The following is a 22,568-nucleotide window of genomic DNA, read 5'->3' as shown; positions in this document are numbered from 1 at the left end:
AATACAGTTACAAGTTTTTTTTTTTCCTCAAATATTTTAGAAAGTTGCATTCTTCACTTTCATCCGAGGTTGCTAAATATTGCTTAATACTCTAAGGCATGCACCCAACAATATAAGTTAGTACAAACAGACAAATATGGGTTTTTATGTCATTTTACGGTATATTTAATAAAATAATTGTATTTCTTTTATTATACTATTCGTTACTCTATCTTATTTCAATTTTTGTAGTTTTGTTTCCAATTAAAGAAACATTTTTGGAACGAAAGTAATCATTTAATTTTTTTTCCATATTAATCATATCTTACTATTCTCATTCATCATCACAAAATTAGTTATTGTAAAAAAAAAAATCACGAAATTAGTATTTCGTATGCATTAACCATTTAAAATCAAGGTGGTTAGTTACTTCCTACATAGATCTGTTTTCATACCCGAAGACTAAATAAAATGATTTTACTATGCTTCAGATATGATTTCAAAGCTGAACAGAGCATCATACCATAACTATGACTACAAACTTCATGTATTGCTCAAGAAGAGTTTTACATCGTAGCGCTAAGGATAAAAAAAAATTCTACACTTCAAAATTGCAGCATTCACTCCTCCTCTAGAAGATATGTATTCGGGTTTCTTTTTGGAAAACCACGATAGAGTTCACTGCTTTTGAGTTGTTTCTGAGGAAAAACTTTCAAGTATATAAGATGCAATGCAATACTACTTCCTCATCTGCGTGAACAACTCAGCTGGTTTGTTACCTCCAGCATTACTAAAAGCAGAAAACCCACCACTTCCTTGGCTGCTAAATGCCCCAAACCCACCACCACTAGAACCGACTCCTCCAAATCCACCAGTTGAAGTAGCAGCAGCCCCAAAACCACCACCAGCGGGAGCAGCAGCCCCAAAACCACCACCAGCGGGAGCAGCACCAGCAAATCCACCACCAGCAGGAGCAGCACCGGCAAATCCACCAAACCCACTACCTGTTGATGTAACGCTTGCAAAGCCTCCACCTGTGGATGCTATGGAAGCAAACCCTCCACCAGCTGATGTTCTACCAGCAAATCCTCCACCAACAGCAGCATTTGAAAATCCACCAGTATTATTACTGGCAGCAAATCCACCACCAAAACCAGGGGGAGATGCAAAACCACTTCCAGGAAGAGCGCTGCCAAGTTGCCTTGATTGTCCAAAAGAACCAAGAACTGATCCAAGAACCTGCTGCCCTGATCCAACTTGCGCTGGTTGCCCAAATGGGCTTGGAGCTTGTGCAGGAGCAGTTGCCCCAGCACCAAAACCCCCAGAAAATGCACCTGAATTTGTTGACTGAGTTGGTGCAGATGATGGAGTGCTTGGGAATGTAAAAGATGCTGGTCGAAACAACTCTCCATTGGGAACTGATAATGGAATTGTAGAGCTTGATAAACTTGTTGATACGTTACTAAATGAACCCCCAAATGGATTTGATTTAGGAACTGATGGGTTAGGGGTTGAGCCAATCCCGAAACCGCCAAGGCTTCCCAAACTAAGTTCCGTTGAGTTACTTGTCTCGGGAGCTTCTTCCTCCATCTCATCTTCCTGAGAAAGTCCAAAATCCAAACCCCCATTTTTCCCGCTTGAAACACTAGCAGAAGTAAGAAAAGAAGTTGAAAGTTGCAGAGGTGCATCTGAAGGCCGTTCTGATTGAGAAACTGAGGCAATGTTGATATCAGAACTAGTTATATTTTTGGCAGGCTGTTCATTAGTATGACTGAAGTTTCTTGAAGATCCAAACTTCATTTCAGATTGACCATTTAGAGGTTTATTTAGCTGAGTGGCCACTTCTGCAGCAGCATCTGAATTAGTCTTTAAATCAGGTACAGCAGCTGGTTGAATCTCCGATTTAGGCGACTCCAATGTTGAGTTCAAGGAAAGGGGATTAGGTAACGGGGACAACGTTTGTTTAGGGACCTGATTAGATAAATGAAGAGAATTTGATGCTGAAGATATTGACATGTGATTAGAATCTATACTGAAGTTTGAACTAGTCATAGTATTGCTTAATGTCACCGACACTGCTGCAGGAGGCAAAGCTATAGACGAGACAGATAATGATGCTGAAGAAACCGAGGGTGTTTTAATAGTAGGAGGAGACAGAGAATCACGAGAACTACTAAACTTGGGCACTGCTGGAATATTATTTTCAGGCCAGCTTTTATCAAAATTGAACCCGGAAACTTTTCCAACCGTATTTGAAGTTGCAGAAATAGAGGACGAGTGTGACTCTAAGGATGGGGATGGGATGTTTTTTTTCCAAGAATCAGGAGTAAATGCACTTGAAAGTTTGTCTCCCATTGTGAAACTTGTACCCGTAGCTATTGTACTACTGTTTGTAATGGGCACTGCACTCGATTTAAACAAAGATGAAGGTGTTTCTGTGGCTGAACGGGTAGATAATGAGAATTTTTGAGGCATTTCGGTGAGTGAAAAAGGCTTGCTCTCACTATTTGAACTTGAGTCAAATTTTTTAACATTCAATTTTTCAGCAGCAAATTCTCTCGATTCTGTAGCATGACCATGCACGATTGCAGGTGACAGGGGGAATGCAGGACGTGGGGGAACTGCCGAGATATTACTTCTTTGCAAAACAGGAGACTTGGAATCTGAAACTCGAAAGTGTGCTTTGAGGTCGCCATCCTGCATAAATGCCTTTGAGGGTTCTGACACGTCTTTAACTGCTAGATGGGAATCCAGAAAGCCTGCAGCAAGTATATTATTAATAAATAAAAACAAGTGTCATTCATTATAAACCAAGAGTCTGAATCAGATTAACAATTGATTTCAGAAGCAGGAAGGCACCTGAGGGAATTCTGGCAGTCATTTGATGAGCGGATTGCACTGGCATGGAAGCTTTAATTTTTTCTTTTGAAAATGGTGATTCTTTCCACTTCGGTTTCTGGAGGTCTTGCAGCAGCATCCTTTTGATGATAGTTTTAGGAGGTTCAGAACAGGTCCAACTCTGCATCAAAGTTGTTTAAACATGCAATAACTATCAGAAACAGACCTGGTGACTGGTGTAGCCATTAAATAAGGAGATCATTGACTCGTGACATTCAACAGTATAAAATACAAAGTAGAAATATATCAACAAATAATTTACTCAAGCAACAAACTGAGCAGCACAGATCAATCTGTCTACTTAATCCTGTGGCATATAATTGTATAACAAGCAAAGCTAGAGTAACAAATACCCGGTCAAGTGAGTCTCTCCTCCTCCTAGCCGTTTCTGGTTCACAACTCTTCATAGCACTGCCTTGAATTCTCTTGGATTTATCTTTACTACTAGTCAAATCAGAAAACAAGAGCTTCTTACTAGAAGGAGTCTTCATTAGAACTTTTGTGTCTGGAGAGCCAAAAGAAGCATCATAGGGAATTCCTATCGTTTCAAAGAGCTCTTTCACATTCTTTTGTTCCTCAGATGGGGACCTTAAACTCAATGTAGTCATCTGTTTTGAAAGGCATTCAGAGAGACCCTCGGCAGCTACAAGTTGCGATCTGATTGCATTCTGTAAACTATGCAATGACTGAATGTGTCTGCAAATAAATTAAAGACACTAGTAAAACAGTTAAAAACTGAAAAGGCTAGAATCTAATGCTTATCTAGACAACACGTCTCTATATCTGATCTATTGTATTTTATACCGATCAACAATATTGGCAAAGAGAGCAAGAGACTCCACAACCCAACCCAGCATGAAATATCTTAGTGAATTAATATAAGTATTGAACATAGTAGTAGCAGCCTTGTTGCATTATATATGAGCTATATTCTACCATAATAAAACAACCTTCAACCTCTCTAAATTCACAAGAGGAACACATCAAAACAAGACATACACGCTAATAACTAAGTCCTAGAGTTAAACAGGAACTAAGGAATGGCCTCTCAACATACTAGCATTAGGCACAACCCAAAGGATCTATACTAGCTTTGAATGGTAAGGCAAAATTACAGATTATTTGAATATTGTAAAATAAAAATACACCAAAGAAATATAAAAAAGAAAATTGGTTTAGAAACAAAAGGCAACCTAATGTCTATGCCTAATGATTAGTGCATGTAAATCATCTATACTTAAGAAACAAGCCATTTGATATAGATGAAACCAACATCTCTACAATTCAAATTACAAGAACTGCATTAGGTTAACTGATCATTAGATAGTACTAAGTGCAAAAGCCACCGCAAGTTAAGCATACCTTGAAGGTCCATATCTATTTTGTGAAGCTCCGCGACTAATATGATGGCCACCATGTTGACTGAATTTGTTCAGTTCAAGAGCATTGAAATGTCTCTCCAATTCAACTAACTGATTAGTTAAATCCTGAAATAGTTATTGAGAAAACTTGTTAAACCCCAGGCTACAAACATTTGTTGGAAAATTAACCCACATGCCTGATTCAAATTAACCCAAATACCTGATTCAGACTCAGTATATGCTGTCGCTTTAGCTCTAGTTCTGAATTCAACTTTTGCCTATTCCATAGGTCCCAATATCGGCTATCACAAGCTTGCTTATATATGTCTTCCAAGTATACTTTTCTTGCCACGACTGATATTCAACCCAATAAACATTTAGGTCAAACTGAGAAAAGCTGATTTGTTAATTTGAACAGAAAAAGAAAAGATTTTTAACAATTAAAACTAGCATGTCACGGACTCATGATAACAAAGAGTATTTCACCATTTATATTTCAATATACTCTCATTTCTATTGCTGGATTGATGCAATTTTATAATTTCTTTTGAGAACAATTCAATTAAAAGCAAATTACATACTAATTAAAGAATAAAAACACGCCCATTAAAGAATAGAACCTTGTATTGTCTTGTTAAGAAGATAATGAACCTCCTCAAGATGTTGATCCACTTGGCCCTGAAAAGTGAAACAGGCAAAGTTCCATGAGAACAAAAACAGAACAAAGTAAAATACATTTAAATAAAATAGGCATTTAATACACAAATAAAATGCAGAACTAGAAAACATCAATCAGTTGTAAACTACAATCAAATAGAAACTTCAAGTATACTCTAGATAAATATATATTCTAGATTTATTCAACAGCAAAAATATATTCTAGATTTATTGAAAGAAAAGAGGTTGTCGACCACCACATATCCCCATGGACCATGCAAAACTTTTGGGAGAAGGTAATGCACCCGAATGCAAAGAATTAATTGTACCCGTTCTATTTAAACCAATCTTGGGCTGACGAATAAATCATTATCGCATTCACCTCTTATTTTCTAATAAGAACAAATTATCTAAGAAAGTGAAACAAACAATCCAAAGTTTTAACAGGTCAGTGAAATGAACTTCAAGCAACGAAAGAAACATCACCATCCGTATTTTGCATTGTTTAGATAGAGTGCCCATGTTGTGCTCCACTTCCTCAATTGAACTTTGTAGTGACCTGGTGCAAGCATCTCTAAAGCCTCCAGCCTCTTCTACTGACTTTAAAAGCAGATCCAGTTCTTTGGTCATCTCATTAATCTAGGGTAGCAAAAGTAATAACACAATAAGAACAAGAAAAGGGCTATAAGAGTCTTTGTCATTGTACTCTGTACATTTCTATTCATCTAATTTAATAATACATCATCTATTTAATAACTACCATGGAATTTAATAGCAGTAAGAAAAATAAAGATCAGGGAGATGAGGACTCCTTACAGGAGAAAACACAAAAAAAGGATAAATTAATATATTTTCATCAGTTTTATAAAATAAAAATATCTTCATCAATAGTGCCCGTTATGGGGGAAAGATCTACCATCAATTATGCCAAAACTAAGAAAGATTTCCAGAAATAATACATTGCCAAACTGCTTTGACAAATCAGAACTTGAAATTCCAGGCTTGGATGAATATACATGCTGCTCATCAGAAGGATGAAACTTTCGTATAGATGACTTTCCAGTTGTAGAATTTCCGAGTAATGACAAATGAGTACTTTCTGCTCCTACGGAAGTTAGTTGTCCACCACTCTGAACAAGCTTACTGGCTGAGTAGACGCCGGGAGATTCAACATTTACATCCTTTACAAGAAAAGGCTTTCCACCAGTGCTACCAGGAACATTTGCAGCAGAATAGGTAGTAGCAGGAGATTCAACATTTGCATCCTTTACAAAAAAAGGCTTTCCACCAGTGCTACCAGGAACATTTGCAGCAGAATAGGTAGCAGGAGATTCAACATTTGGATCCTTTACAAAAAAAGGCTTTCCACCTATGCTACCAGGAACATTTGCAGCAGAATAGGTTGTAGCAGGAGATTCAACATTTGCATCCTTTACAAAAAAAGGCTTTCCACCAGTGCTACCAGGAACATTTGCAGCAGAATAGGTAGCAGGAGATTCAACGTTTGGATCCTTTACAAAAAAAGGCTTTCCACCTATGCTACCAGGAATGTTTGGAGTGGTGGCATTTGTAGCACCCATAGTATATTTTTTATTTTGATAACCACCACCATCAACATAACTTGAACCGGAAACTGAAGTTACGTTGGAGTTTTTAGGGAATGAAAATGCTCCACCAGGCAATAGATGAGAAGCTCTTTGCGAGTCTCGGGAACTATTATCATGATTATTATTAACTTGCTTCACATCTACACCTGGAACCATTTGCAGCACATCAGACTTCAAAGACTGTACACTTGTTGCTGGTCCCACTTCAGGGTACTCAGTATAATCTTCAGCAAAAGGCTTGGACTTCAGATGCTCACTAACCTCAACATCCTGCAGATAATATTTTTAAGAACTGTTATTGGCAGAAGGCACGAACAATCTGTATTCAGTGGACTAACTCTTTCCCTTTTCATATTCAGAAACTAAAGATCCAAAAAAATACCTGATCCAATTCATGTTCCTTTTTTTGTAATCCATGAGAAAAGGTGGAGCTTTCATCAACAGGTAGCTTTACAGAAGCATCTTTCTCATCATGCTCAGTAGAATCAACCTCAGGCAAAACTACACTTCCTGCAAGACTAAAAGACAAAAAACCCTCAGCCTTTGAAGTTTGAAAACTTTGAAGCACATATAAAAGATTAAATTTTGGTGGCTTTTAGAATGGACTATTTTGTCCTTTCTCAACCTGTACACCATGGACAAAAATGGAATTCCGCATCTCTTGCTTTTCACCAATCCCCAATCTCTCTTTTCCTCATCTCACCATCGCAACTATGTGAACCAACCGAGATTATATGGGACCAAAACTTGCTCCCATCCACCTATGAAACCCATTGCTGAAGCATTCAATGGAAACCAAGCCTCTTATGTGAGACTGCATTGTGCTTCATTAATCAGCCAGGTTGCAGTGTAGCGGTTGTAAATAATGGGTGTGGGTGTCTCTAGAAGTTCATCATTTCATCTTGCCCTTTATTTTGTGGTTTTTCATCTTGAATCATCATTATCATCATCATCATCATCACTTTGATTTACACGACCTCAATCTCCAATTTTATTTTATTTTATTTCATGCCATTTTAGAAATTTCTTCCATTTCTAACTATTTTATCAAAAAACCAGTGTTCCCTTTTGTTAATTTGTAGCAGATCCAAGTTGAAAGATGTAAATTTTTCAATTTTTATCACTGCCACTTTTCCTTGGAACTATTTTTAGCATTTTTTATAGCACTCAGCATGTTCAAGTTTTGATCTTCTTTCTAATGTTTGTTTGAGGCATTGATCCAAAATCTCTTCTTTATCTTGATTTCTAAGGGGTATATTGGCGTTTTGAGTATATTGGGTTTAACACGCTAACAGTGGTAAATGATGTATGGACACGTTCCTTTCTCATATAGATATTATAGTGAGTGGTTATGTGAGGCAGCCATTGGCGTGACCTGGAGATGCTGGTGAACCAAAAGGAAGGGGAACACAGAGGGGCATGAGAGAAGGTGAGGAAGAAAGAAGAGAAATTAACAATTTTACACTTGTCAATCAGGACCCTTGATGAATTAAAAATTCAAAAAGTTGTGCATCTATACATCATGTTTTAGATGGTACACCTTAAATGTTGCATTGAATCTCAGACCACTTTTATTGCCGAAGTGCATCTTAAATTTTGTTTCTATCCAACACAATTATTCATATATTGTTCATGAAATGAAAGAGCAATAGCAATAAACTTCAAATACTTACCTGGCAACATGGAACAAAACAAGTTTCCCATCCAGTGTGAGACACATAAGAACACAATAAGGTGAGAGCTCAGTTTTTTCCTCATTTGCACCAAGTTGAATTCCAACTTTTTGATATATTGAAACTTTATCAATACATAATCCCAATAGAAGATTATCATCTTCATTTGCTGAAAAAGAAGCATGTAAGCTAAGTTGTGTATCCAAGATATAGGTCAATAAAAATTTGCTTTGCTGCTGTGTTAGGTCAAGAAAGAGAGAATTAAGTTCTATAAACATACAATGTAGACACGCCGTGAATTGAAAGAAGGATAAAGGGAGAGACAGAATGCAACAAGTATTATTATCAATTTTGAAGTACCTTGAAGCTCAATTTTCGGAATCCACTTTGATCGGTCAATTTCAAGTTTATCAACAATTGCCGCTTCACTCTTATCATCATCTTCTGACCAACCAAGCAAACTAATGTGGTTATCTGTATTCTTCATGTTGGCATTGATCACAAGTTGGCTGTAGTTATTAAAAACAATTAGCCATCAATTTGCATTCTGTTTTGTTTCATGGAGAAATAAATTTAACAAAATGCTTGGAAGATAAAGAACGATGCTGATAACGGGTAAACATGTTTAAAAGATGTAGATAGTACAAAATAAAAGGCGAAAACCAATTTTTTTTACTATAAACAAACATGTTTAAAGTCTAAAAGCTGATCAGATGACAAAACTAACAAAATCCATGATTTTAGATCTCGCAATGAAACATTAACAGAAAAATAACTGATAGGACATTGTTATTCATGAATAATTGATTTCACTATTTATAAACAGATTAAATCTTGGCTTAGACTTTTTAGTCTAAAGCAGGTTTTGTCGTATAGTTGGCGAAATCTATAATGTAAGGAACCCAAGATAACACATTAGATTACATGTATACTTAAATATATATATATATATATATATATATATATATATAGATATAGATATATATATATATATATATAGATATATATAATAGCCAACTTTACAGCATAAAAAACCTTAAAACAGGGAAGATGTAAGGACATGTTAAGAAAAAAATAGGCCAGGGAACAGGGAAATATATATAAGGAAAAAGATTAGTACTTTGGAACATGAAATGGAAAATATTTACCATTGTTCTAAATAAGCCAATAAAAGGTAAGGTCCACTTCCAGGAGATACAATATCATCAACAAGTAGTGGGTAATTATCATAGAATGATTGGACAACTATTTCAGAACATTCCTGCAAGAGAAAATACAAATTCAGAGTTTAATGCTACATGAGAATAAACAACTGCAATTTTCTTGGGATAGACAGCTTTTTAAATACTGCATTCTATAAACACAATTGTTAGAAATTATATAATAAGTAGTTGTTATTTTGACCTTCTGAGGTTTACTTCACCTGTAATAAGTAGTTAGAAATTAAGTTTACTTCACCAAAAACCAAACAATGTGACAAGCAAATATTCAGTTTCAATACAAGAGCATATGATTGTTATTTTGACATTTTGAGGTCTCATTAAATGTTAAGGTGTAGATGTGGGTAGGATATTCGTTATTAACGAAGCATCTGCATAGATCTTGCACTTACATCAGAAATTTCACCAAGCTTGCTGCTAATAACTTGGATCAGATAATTTTCCTCCTGGCCATCTTCAGTAAGTTGAAAGCATCCAATTATAATGGAGTCCGGTCGAACACACTTGACAGAATCAACTGGTACAGTTGTTCAAAAAAGACTCAGATTAGATGCATGCACGTCATATATAAACAATTTAATGCGCTCATTCTAATTTGTTAGCTGTCCCAAATAGCAGAGAAGGGCGGTTGACCCCAAGACCAGGATTGCTAGATAGCTGAGGTGTTGGATGAGTGCTATTCTATTTATAATTATTATATAGTCATACTAATAAATAATCCTGTAAATAATATAAATACTATTTATTAAATAATTAAGACTATAAATGTTTTTTTAGAAGAATTATAAATTGTTAAGACTAAATATAAATATTGTACTATTTCTATACTTTTGTTACTATTATAAATATGCCTTAACATCCTTTTGACTTCTATTACTATGCAGCAATTTTTTCATTGTTGTTGCAAGCAGAAAAATTGAATTATGCTTTATAGTTTAAAAAGGCATTGGAAAAAACAACTTTTATTAAATTGTTATTTAGTCTTCATTTTGATAGCTTTGCCACATTCATTTTAATAGCTTTGACAAACCATTCTTTAAATTGATTCACTGGCCCACAATAGCATTAAACAAATCTATGAATAGGAAGAACTTACAAGTGGAAGTGTAATATAAGTACGCACAAACTAAAAAGAAAAATGAAAGAAAAAATGCAAACCTTTTACACTGACATTTGCCTCAGAGTCGCCAATCCAAGATCTGAAGGATAGTGGAATTGAAACCTTTTCTTCAAACTTGGTGGATAAAATGCTCAGAACATTATTTCTAGCCACGGCAACTAATGTCCCTTTTATGCACCAATCAACTTCACAAAGAAACAAATTAAAATAACTGAGAATGTCAAAATTTAGTGAACCAAACATATGATTGGATTTCAAAACACGGAAAACACCCAATGCCCCTACCCTATTCAGATATGAGGTGACTGAAAATTGAAGGAGGAAGAAATATGGAAGCATCTTGACAGTGTATAGACAATATCATAACCACCTCCAAAGCACGATGATGAAAATAAATAAATAAATAAATTATAATAGTTAAAATAATGGCGCACGCCACACACAGTGTAATGAACCGTAATTCAAATTTTAGTATCTGTCGATTGGTACCCCTTGACCATTCAAATTCAAAAACATCAAACATACTACATATTGATAATGACACATGAACATACTCTACTGGCGTGTTAAAAACAGAAGAATAATGCATACCAGCTTCAACACTGTCCATCACATGTTTTAGAGGAAAACCAGCCTCGCCGTGGTATAATTGCCCAGTATTTGAAAGAACAAGATAAGAGTTTTTTGATGCTGTTGTCCATCGCATATCCTTGACAGAGGCTGAATCGTTGAGTGAACAGGAAAAGGATAGCTTCACTTCCTGGGAAATGATAATACAAAAAAATATATCAATGTCATGTGTCCTTGGGCAAAGGGCAAATCATTCAGTAAGATTTGCTTCAGTTTGTAATATGATTATAGAATACAAATAGGTTTGTTGAAGTTGTGGTGTTTTAGATAAAAGGAGGAGAGAAAATAATAACTATTGAGTATTTTGTATAATAACTTGAAACTGAGTTTATACCAAAGACTAAATACTAATCCCTATTTATAGGGATGGATGGATAGACTCAATCCTAAATAAATAGGGAAATCAAGAAGAATAACAATAACAACAAGTAATAATTATGAAAATTATTTCTAGGAGATAATAAAATACACTAAGATTGAAAACTGATCCTATCTTGTTTCAAGAAAACAACGTATTGCTCCACAAAAAAAAAATAAAAAGGATGGAAAGACAGCTCTGGTGTATATGAAATCGGATAGAATCGCTAGATAGATAATCTAGCAAGATAGCTGAAATGCTCATCTTTCTGCGACAAATTCATGGCAAGCAATTAAACAACATGCTCAAAACCACGTTTGTAAGGTTCAAACCAATAATATCAGACCCAAAATGTTTAACTTGAAAATAAGTCCGAGAACTGCTTATGTGACAGAAACAAAGCCCATGCATCTGGAACAAAGATGAGCTCAATTTATCTAGGAAGAAAGTTGAGGCAAGTGCAACAGAAACGAAGATGGGGGCAGTGCCTCTGGGACGAAATCTAAGGGTGCAGTTACGGTGCATAGATAAAAATCTATGCACCGTGCATAGATTATTATGGACCCTTGGATCATTGGATCAAATTCTAGACATCAATTGTTATTACTCAATACTCAATACTCACCACTCAATACTCACCACTCAATACTCAATACTGGATTAAAAACATGATCTAATGGCTTATGTAGGCTTATGCATGGTGCATAAGGAAAATCCTTATGCATATTAGCCAAAGCCGAAATCTAAAGCCAGAGCATTTGGGACGAAATCTAAAGCCAGAGCATTTGGGACGAAAACGGGACCAGCAAAAACAGCCAAGACACGTTACTGAGAAAACGCATAGAAAAAAACAAAGTTGCAGGAGCAAAAGAACATCTACTTTGTTAATTAATTGATGACACTAACGCATTTTATGAAACATGGCATTTCGCTATATCATCCCTTAGCATAACCGTTTTACGTGCAATGAATGAAAACTAGCCACCTTCAAACAAAAAGAGGGGGAAAACTAAGCCCAAACAGAATCGTAGCATCTTTGTACTTGAATTTGCATGGACTGTAAACATATTTCAAAGCATACAAATAAATATTATAAGCTTACTTGAAACATAACATTCCAAGCATGCCAAAATTTATAGTGCTGCTTTGTTGCATTTCATAATTGATCTTAACAAAACATGAAGAAAACATAAAACATGATTGCCTTTACTTATATGAAACAAGAATGCTCAAGAAAAGTAAAGACATTGTTCATCAAACCTTATTGAGAAAGCTATCAACCGAATAAAACCTAATATCACCAGCAACAGCAGCAGCTAGCAATGAATTATCAGTAGAAACAGCCAATATACGAACTCTACCAATCGGAGCATCAACAAGACTCAACTCTTCTACCGAAGATCCACTTCCTTTAGCGGAATCAATTAGGTCTTTCGTCTTCACAACATAAAAACCTAAAAACAAAGATAAAATCGCTTAAACGTGATTTATAACTGAAAATGAAAAGCGCGCTACAGTTAAAATTAGTTTAGTTAGGTTAAGTTTACCTGAAGAATGAGCAACAAAAGTCAGACGAAAGCGTTCGGAGAGTGAGAGAGGTTGAGAAGGTGGAGTTTGGAGATCGAAATTAGAGTCATCGGAGTTCAGAGGAACGGGTTCTCCGATTTTGACGAAGAAGTGGTCGGTAGTTGGAACTACGTCTCCTTCGAACTCTTCGATCTTGACGGTGGCACTCATGGCTGCTAACACCGTCTTTCTGCGAGTTCCGGTGCGAGCACACCTCAATTTCACGGCGCGTTAAAATGCCGCAGTCTAAAATCAAATTGCTTCGGTTCTTTTGGAAAATGAAAACTACTAGTACAACCAACAAACCAAACCGAACGGTTCACAAAGTTCACCCGGTTTAAGTTTTAAATAGATTTTTACTTTTTTTTTATGAAGAAAAAAAGATGGAGATGTGAGTTGCAAATGCAACATTTCATAGACGGTTGAAATTACGTTCATACCCTTAAGTTTATCTCATTATTATCAACTATTTAAGATTAATCTATAATATAAGAAAATTTTATTTTTTTTAACTTTCAATCTGCAGCCGCCAAGTGGCTTCCTGTGAAAAGAGTATTTCATTCTTCAACTTTGTTTCTGGAGCCGCCACATCACTACTGATTTGTCAACTTTTCTCCCTCCACCTTCCATCAATTACTGATATTTACTTTCCTCAACCTTCCATCAATTACTGATATTCACTTTCCTCAACCTTCCACTTTCCAACACTTACACATGCTGACTATTTTGTTTCAACTGCTCCACTTTGACTGATTGCAGTTACACCACATTACAATTTGTTCCCCAACTTCTTCATCTTTACACCTCTCTCACAGTTGTTGTTTCAGCAACGTCTTCCTTTCCTCTCTCTGTTTCATTTCCTCTATCTTGATCTGCGAAGCTTGACACCAATTAAAATTGTTTTTCCCAATTCTCCAATATTCATGAAATTACCCGTGCAATTTCTGTTAGAACAAGAAATGTTCTGATCAATATTCTTTGTTTTGATGATAACATTATGTATGAATTTTGTATAAGACAATGTGGTACTCTAATTATTCACGTTTTCCATTTCAGGAAAAGTATAAAGAGTATACACTAAAACAACGCTCAGAAGCACTGACCCAGAAGTTCTGGATGGCTTCATCATAACATGCTCTGTCAGACATCAGCAGTTGGTCTTGAAGAAATCAAAACATGATCTGGAAAGCATCAGAAGATGGCAGTCATAAGCAAAGCTCTAAAGCTCTGATGGTATCACGCTCAAAACACTTCAAAGTCTAAAGACAGAAGTTGCATCTGCACCAAAGCTGAAGACTCTGATATTCAAACGTTAAATCTACAAAGTCTGAGTCCAGAAGCAAGTACAAGATGAAAAGGCTATAACGTCAAATCTTTGACTGACAAAAGGAACGTTAGAAGCTACAAAAGGCAAAGTCAGTAAAAGCAGTCGAAGCATGGCTCGAGGTAGTTGACAAAAGAGTGAAACATTAAATGCATCGTTGTACTATTCACGCAAAGCATTAAATGCTCCCAACAGTCACATTTCCTCAGCGTCTATATATAGAAGTTCTGATTCAGAAGCAAAAACCAACTCTTGCGCAAAAGAACCAAAACACTGTCAAACTGAAATCGTAAAAAGCAAATAAGAACTTCATCTTCAACCTCACAACTTTGTAATATCTTAGTGAGTGTTAAGAATCTTCAACCTCACAACTTCATAACATCCAGTTTGACATCGAGCGTGTGTTACTAGAATTTTCAATTGGCATCAGAGCAGGCACCCTGCCTGTTTACATCTGGGTGAGATCTAGGGATAACAAAATTCTGGTACTATGGAGAAGGAACTGTTAGTGCTTGGAAACAAACCACCTGTCCTGGATGGCTCTAACTATGACTATTGAAAACCTCGTATGGTAGCAGTCATTAAGTCAGTGGACAGCAAGGCCTGGAGAGCTGTTGAAAATGGATGGAAACATCCTAAGAAAATTCTGGAAGATGGAACCACTGTTCTAATCCCTGAAACTCAATGGAGCAAATCTGAAGAAGAGTTAGCGTTGGGCAATTCCAAGGCCCTAAGTTCAATGTTCAATGGTATCAACAAGAACATCTTCAGACTTGTGCAACACTGAGCATTAAGTTCACTAGTTAGAAGTTATTGTTGTATCGTTTCTTGAGTAACCAAGTTGTGGTTAAGATTCTTAAGAAGACGTTGTGTATTGTTTCTTGAGTAACCAAGTTGTGGTTAAGATTCTCAAGAAGACGTTGTATATTGTTCCTTGAGTAACCAAGTTGTGGTTAAGATTATCAAGAAGACGTTGGCAGTTGCCTTCGTGAACCAATTGTAATCAAGTTTTGATTAGTGGATTAAGTCCTCGACGCATAGAGGCGAAATCAGCTTGACGGGTGGACTGAAGTAGTTTGAGTTCAAACGAACTAGAATAAAAATATCGTGTGAATTTTTATTTGTGAAAGAAAACCCCTTATTCAACTCCCCTTCTAAGTATTTTCATACCCTTCACTTTTGAACTGAATTAAATAGTATTGAAGTCTAGACTGATATCACATTAAACACAAAACAATAACAATATTATTCCTCTCTTTATATAGTGTAATACAATCTGTTTCAAACCCTCGTAAATAGGGGTGTAATCAGTTCAGTTTGGACCGTTTTAGATAATATCTAAATAGATAATGTCTCTATTTGTTTGCACTACGCCAAATTTGGCTTTTAGCAGCACAGCTACGAAAGTGCTTTTAGGAAAAAGCGCTGCTATAGGTTTCGCTAAAAACAAAACTAAAAAACAAGGGAAAAAAGCGCTGGTATAGGTGATCCTACGAAAGCGCTTTTGAAAAGCGGTGCTATAGGCTACCTTAAGAAAGCGCTTTTATAAAAGCGCTGCTATAGGTAAGTTATGAAAGCGCTTTTAAAAGCGTTGCTATAAAGGTAGGATACGAAACCGCTTTTATTCTAAAAAGCGCTGGTATAAGCTGGTTATAAAGGCGCTTTTGAAAAGCACTCGTAGCTAATTTAAAATTAAAATTTTTAAAATAAAATTAATTAACTAACAGAATAAAAAAATTTAAAAAATAATAAATAGGAAAAGGGATTAGGGTTTGTGTTGGTCAAAACACGTTCTTTTCTTTTCCTCCTCAACACAAGAACGACGCCCTTCATCTTCAACAAAACTGCGGTGGCTTCTCTCTTCCTCTGGTCGTCTTCCTCTTCTTCTCCGATCAATCACCGGTGACTCAAACCCTTTTTCGATTCCGTTCTCTCTCTGACGTGAATCTCCGCTCGTCCTTTTCTTCTCTCTGATTCGAAGCTCTCTTCGATTTCGTGGAGATGATGTTGTTGGGTTTTGGTGATGGTGACGCGATTCCAAAAGAAGATGATGATGATTTTACAGTGAGATCTTTCTGGTTTTTTGTTCGTTGAGTCTCTCTTCTTCCCTCTCAACAATTTATGGGTTTTTTCTGAGTTTGATGCTTGATGAATATGATGAACAATGTTCTTTCTGTTTTTCTTCAAACGATTTATGAAGGTTTTGTGTATTTGGATGATGATGATGTTTGAATTTTTTTTAGGGTTTTTGTGATGTTGGCTCTGCTTTTGCTTCTCATAATTTGTTGTTTCGGTATAGTGGTTCTTACCCCTAATCTACCTGCTGTAACTTTTGCTAGGTTCTTACTCCTATTGTTCCTGATATAATGGTTACACCTCCTGAGGATGAACATCTAAGGCATGTAATTGATACAATGGCTTTGTATGTCTTGGACGGGGGATGTGCTTTTGAACAAGCTATTATGGAGAGGGGTCGTGGCAATCCCCTTTTCAGTTTCTTGTTTGTTCTTGGCTCAAAGGAGCATACCTATCATGTTTGGAGACTCTATTTATTTGCTCAGGTACATCAATTTTAATTTTATGAAATTCAATTTACTTTCTAATAATATAATGATTAAAACAGTTACTTTCTAGTAATGACATCTTTTGAAATTATAAGGTTAGTTTTTTTAGGCAAGGGGTAGAAAAGAAATAGTTATAAAAAATTAAATTGATATTGGTGTGTGTATATTTTAGTCAAAAAAAGAAGTTGGACGATCTTATTATAAAAGACAGAGAACTAGTTCTTATTCATACTAATTATGGACTTCTGATCTTAACTAATTAGGGATATAAGGAAATATATGAGGACATATTGAGGATTGATTTGTGTTTCGTTGGTTATATTTTCTGTTGAACATATTGTTTTAGTGTTTGGCCTTTTTTGATATAAGGAATCTGAAAAGTGATAATTTATATATTATTTAGTAACTGAAGTTTGTTAATTTTTTATTTGCTCAGTCACATAAAGTTCCTAAAACTCCAAAAGAGCTGATCGAATACTTACTTGACATTGAAGCTCAGGATTTTGAATTTGAGATTGCCAGAATGAGTCCTCGGTTCGTATCGTAGTACTTTTCTGAGTGAATGTGATTTGTATTGTACTTGTATTCTGTTGTGATGGAGTGTTTTGTTATGCAGATTAAACTAGGAATTCTTTTCGGAATTAAAATCTGAGTTAGGACATATTCGATTTGCGGTTAACAAGAATCCAAGAAAGGAAATAACTTATATTTTAATGTAATGATGTAATAGTTATTTGAAACTTGTTGATTGAAAATGTTTTATTTTCCTTGCAATGCAGGGTGATACTCTTCAAAGATGGCGAACTGAACCTTTTATCATGATAACGGGTAGTGGGAGGTACTCTAATTATTCTTGTCCTTTCAGTGAATATTTGGCTTGTTAAAGCTTATAGCCAAAAGTTAGAATATAAAAGAGGAAGAAAAATACTTGATGGATTTAAAAAAAAATCTTAATCCGCCCCTCCTATATGCTCAAGGAGGGGCGGATTAAGCAATCATTTTTTTCTGGTAAAACGCCGTTTTTCTGGGGGGGGGGGGGGGGGCTGATTGAGCAATCATTTTTTATTTTATTTTAATGTTGTCTCTGGATAGGTCAGTTGGATTAAGCGTGTACTTAACAAATAGTATTTTTTTTTCTTTTCACAGTTGCAAGGCAAAGGTTCTGCACCTTTAGCTCTAACACTTTCTATTCCACAGCCCGAACTTAAAGCCTTCGCAAAAAGAGAAGAATGATCTGAAGATGATGCCCTGAAAGCTTTAGAAGTTGATTTGTGCATTGTTGGAAATTCAATTATGGCCACCGGGGAGTCACGTTCGGATGGAGAGAACTAGTTTTCTTAGGGAGTAAATCAATATATATATATATATATATATATATATATATATATATATATATATATATATATATATATATATATATATATATATATATATATATATTGTGTTTTAAGAATTTGATTGTAAACTTAGCTTCTAGAACACTTATAAAATTAGTGATGTTTTATTTGTATTTTGATAATAAATATATGCAATACTAATTCATAAAATATTTCATATTAAATGTATTTTTTAAAAAAATTTATTTGTTTAAAATAATAATTGTATTTCTCAAAATATTAGTGAGAATTTGAGATATGTTAAAATATTAGAAATTATAAAAATAATTGGTTTATTAAAAACACCAACGAAAGCGCTTTTTCAGAAAAAGAGCTTCCTTAGGCCTATATATGAAAGCACTTTTTAAGAAAAAGCGCTGCCTTATGCCAATATATGAAAGCACTTTTTAAGAAAAAGCGCTGCCTTAAGCCTATCTACGCCAGTGCTTTTGCCTAAACCAAAAGCGCTGCTAAAACCTATAGCAGCGCCACCTACAACATTGCTTTTAAGCGCTTTTAAAATCCAAAAAAAACGCTGTCGTAGGTCTTTTATGACATAGTGTTGGGTCGGTTCAGTTTTTAGTGTTTTAAAAAAATTGAAATTTGGTTTGAATTGGTTGATAAATTTACATCCCTCTTCTTATCAAACATTATATTAATTTGTGCATCCCCCGTTATCATGTTTTTCAATGTATTTCTAGCTATTATTTTTTAAAATAATATATTTTATATAATTTTTTTCATCTATTTCATGCTCTATTTTTCAAACAACTTACAAGTTAAGTACTTAATTCATATAAAGCAGTAATAAATAAAATACAACAATAACAATAAAAGATTGCCATACATAAAAATTGTCATGTTTCACACCACAAATACACATCAAAACTATTTTGTAACAAGATTAGAAAAAATTCCGTTGAAGGAGAAAAAGCATTAAAAAAGGTATAAAAAAAGTTGAAAACTGACAAAGATGTCTTGAAACATGCGAGAAGGATAACTATAGCCATCGATTCGGTTTTTTCAGTTCTTAAAAAAAAAAAATCAAGACTCAAACCAAACCACCTCATTTGTCATTAGTTTTGTTCGACTTTTGAATTGAATCGGAAAATCAATTTTTCTTTTTGATTTAGTTTGGTTTAAGTTGTCAGTTTAATCGATTTTTTCTGATCCGCTTACACATGTACTCATAAACAATTGTGTTAAGAGATGTGAAAAAATCACAAGGCAATATGTGCAATTGCGAGGCGATTTTGCGAGTAGTTTGGTATAAACCGGATATTCTCTAGGCACAATTGTGGAGACTAACCCCAAACCAATGAGAACTATAATAAACGACAAATCTCTCCCACAAGAGATTAACATTGCTGCATGACAAAATTAAATTCGAATTTGAAGATTAATTAATGTTAGATTTAAATATTTATATTTTATGATTAATAGTAGGATTCAAAAAGTGATATTAACTTAAAATGCAAACACATATTTTAAAAATACACATTAACGAATTTAATATAAAAAATGTTTTTTTAATTAGTGCATTTAAAGTTTAAAGTTTATTTTTCAACACAAATTTAATTCATCCAAACTAAATTAACACCAAGTATTTTTTGTTTTTTATTAGAGAATGTTGAAATCTGATTTTAATTCATCAACCTAAAATAACAGCACCATTAAATATAATGAACAAATGTAGCTTAAGTTGACTTCTGAATGTAACAAAACATTTTGTATAAACAAAATTATCTGATACTTATATTACCAACGAACATTTTGTAGTACTTTCCAAAGGTTTTATATAATTTAGACGAAAAGTGAACATCAAGTGGATCTGTGGCGCAATGGTAGCGCGTCTGACTCCAGATCAGAAGGTTGCGTGTTCGATTCACGTCAGGTTCACTCTTTCATTTTTACTAAATCTCTGCAATACATTACAAGCATTAACCTGCAGCAAGCGGCTATGCCATGTTGGTGGGTGAACAAACCAAATATTGTTACATTATTAAAAGAGCGGCTATGCCATGTTGGTGGGTGAACAAACAAAATATTGTTACATTATTAAAATAGCTTGGTCACTCTTTTAGGCCACCAATCAATTTTTTATAATTAAATTTTGTGTTCGTTAAAGCTTGAGTCCCACCTTAAATTCTTAGAAAAAAACACTAAAAACTTTGTTTGAATTCAAAATTAGAAACTATGAAGAAATTAAAATTTTCAAGTAACTCAAATTTTGTGTTCGTTAAAGCTTGAGTCCCACCTTAAATTCTTAGAAAAAAACACTAAAAACTTTGTTTGAATTCAAAATTAGAAACTATGAAGAAATTAAAATTTTCAAGTAACTCAAATGATTTTACTTAATGTCTCTCATTTCTATTTTGTTTCTTTTATATGTTAAATTAGATATTCATTTTTTAAATTTTGTTTGTCTATTTTAGGAACCAATTTACAAATTTTATTCACTTATCCTCATTAAATTATGCATTAGGCTTCAACTAAAAGCACATTATTGATAAAGGAAAGAAAGTAATTACCTACGGTGTCGTACTGAGCCAGGACCTTTGTTCAGGTGGTGCAAACCTTTAAAATTTAATTAATAATTATAATATTATATATTCAAAAAATTATATCGTACTCAAAGAAATTACATATTCTCTATAATTGTCCTCTACGCGGTCTCAAGTTTTGAAACCGTTGAATAATCAACTCATTATCAATTTTAGAGAACACATCTTTCTCAATATAAGTTACAAGACAATTGTTCATCAACTCATCTCCTATTCGGTTACGCAATCTAGTCTTCAAAATCTTCATAGCAAAAAAGGATCGTTCAACAGTTGCTGTGGCGACAGGTAAAATCAATGCTAACTTCAAAAGCTTATAAAGTAATGGATAAACAATATGCCTTTTAGTTGCAACCAACTTTTTCGAAAGATCATTTATTCCTTTCAAAGATGCAAATTCAGCACTCATACGCATATCAATTATGTAAGTCTCAAATTGATTATCAAGCATCACCAAACTAGTCGGACAAAATTCACTTGAATAAAACTTTGCAAATTCCATCAATTTTGCCTTGTCAAAAGTAAAGAACAAGTTACTTGGACACAAACAAACCATACAAATGAGCAATCGACTATTTGTCTCATTAAAACGATTGTTAAGTTCTTGAAGCTGCATGTCCCGAACAATATAAAATAATTCAATGCGATAGTGATTCCTTATTGTGATAGAATGAGAATCACTTCCACATTTTGATTTACCACGAAAGAATATATCATCCATATTCGGAATGTCAATATCATGTTCAATGCAAAATAAACTCACCTCTTCCAATAAAGGTTCCCACCCATCATCTCTTAGATTTTGTAATCTTTTCTTTGTGATGTTAACCAAGTTCATGGCACTGACGATGTCTTGATTTTTCTTTTGCAATGCTTGCGAAAACTCATTTGAAATACCTAAGACATTTTTCATCAAATGCAAAGTGAGTGCAAAATTAAAATTATCCATTAAAAGTAAAAGATCATTTGCTTCGCCTCTTGCATATTTAGCGGATACATCATCTTTCAAAGTTTCAAGAACACTTGTAGTGGAACTATACATCAATATCAAATTCACCAAAGTGGCATAGTGAGAACTTTAATGAGTATCAGCAGGTCGCTTCAGACTAGTTTCTTGATTCAAACCTTTTCCACTAACAATTTCTCCATTTTCCAAAGCATCTCGAACCTTAATCATTTGTCTTTCATGTAGCATGTCATTCCTTTTGCAAGATCCCCCAATAACATTTAATAAAGTGGATGTTAAGCTAAAAAGAGAGCAAAATTGAAGGTGATATTTAGAAATAGCAACTAATGTAAGTTGCAATTGATGAGCATAACAATGTACATAAAATGCACATGGACTTTCCTTTAATATCAAACTCTTAAGACCAGAAATCTTTCCTTGCATGTTACTCGCACCATCATAACCTTGTCCTCGAATTCTAGAAGTAGTGAGTCCATGTTTTCATAACAAATCATCTATGGCCATTTTCAATGACAAGGATGTTGTAGTTTTAACATGAGGAATACCCAAAATCGTTCAACAATAATTCCATCTTTGTTAACATAACGCAAAACAACAACCATTTGTTTATCAGAGGATTCATCAAATTGATCTCATACGCATATGAGTCTTTTCTTCTTTCCTCCATATCCATTCTTATTGGACCTCCCTTTCTCTAACCTAGGACA

At 34.6% G+C, this 22,568-nt stretch overlaps 2 protein-coding genes and 1 non-coding gene across 3 annotated transcripts; 1 reads left to right on the top strand and 2 right to left on the bottom strand.

Moving 5' to 3' along the window:
* Window positions 1-352: 352 nt before the first annotated feature.
* LOC131644528 (nuclear pore complex protein NUP214) lies at window positions 353-13,395 on the bottom strand. The gene is made up of 17 exons (XM_058915051.1): window positions 13,051-13,395; window positions 12,764-12,957; window positions 11,107-11,275; window positions 10,554-10,700; window positions 9,788-9,912; window positions 9,324-9,436; window positions 8,536-8,684; window positions 8,176-8,344; window positions 6,885-7,020; window positions 5,855-6,772; window positions 5,382-5,534; window positions 4,859-4,916; window positions 4,459-4,592; window positions 4,240-4,364; window positions 3,231-3,573; window positions 2,839-2,998; window positions 353-2,738 (listed from the first exon to the last, which is right to left on the bottom strand). The coding sequence occupies exons 1-17, from the start codon at window positions 13,238-13,240 to the stop codon at window positions 718-720; spliced, it is 5,304 nt and encodes a 1,767-aa protein (XP_058771034.1). The 5' UTR covers window positions 13,241-13,395; the 3' UTR covers window positions 353-717.
* A 6,765-nt stretch (window positions 13,396-20,160) lies between these two features.
* TRNAW-CCA (transfer RNA tryptophan (anticodon CCA)) lies at window positions 20,161-20,232 on the top strand. Its single transcript has one exon. It is a non-coding gene; the product is annotated as a tRNA-Trp (tRNA).
* A 753-nt stretch (window positions 20,233-20,985) lies between these two features.
* Window positions 20,986-21,936, bottom strand: LOC131658224 (uncharacterized). The gene has a single exon (XM_058927547.1). It carries the CDS (start codon window positions 21,934-21,936, stop codon window positions 20,986-20,988), a length of 951 nt encoding a protein of 316 aa, XP_058783530.1.
* Window positions 21,937-22,568: the final 632 nt, after the last annotated feature.

This window comes from Vicia villosa, linkage group LG1 (genome assembly GCF_029867415.1).
Source record: "Vicia villosa cultivar HV-30 ecotype Madison, WI linkage group LG1, Vvil1.0, whole genome shotgun sequence".
NCBI classification, from domain to species: domain Eukaryota; kingdom Viridiplantae; phylum Streptophyta; class Magnoliopsida; order Fabales; family Fabaceae; genus Vicia; species Vicia villosa.
The sequence above is the reverse complement of the archived record's forward strand: the minus strand, read 5'-3'. Positions and strand labels throughout refer to the sequence as shown.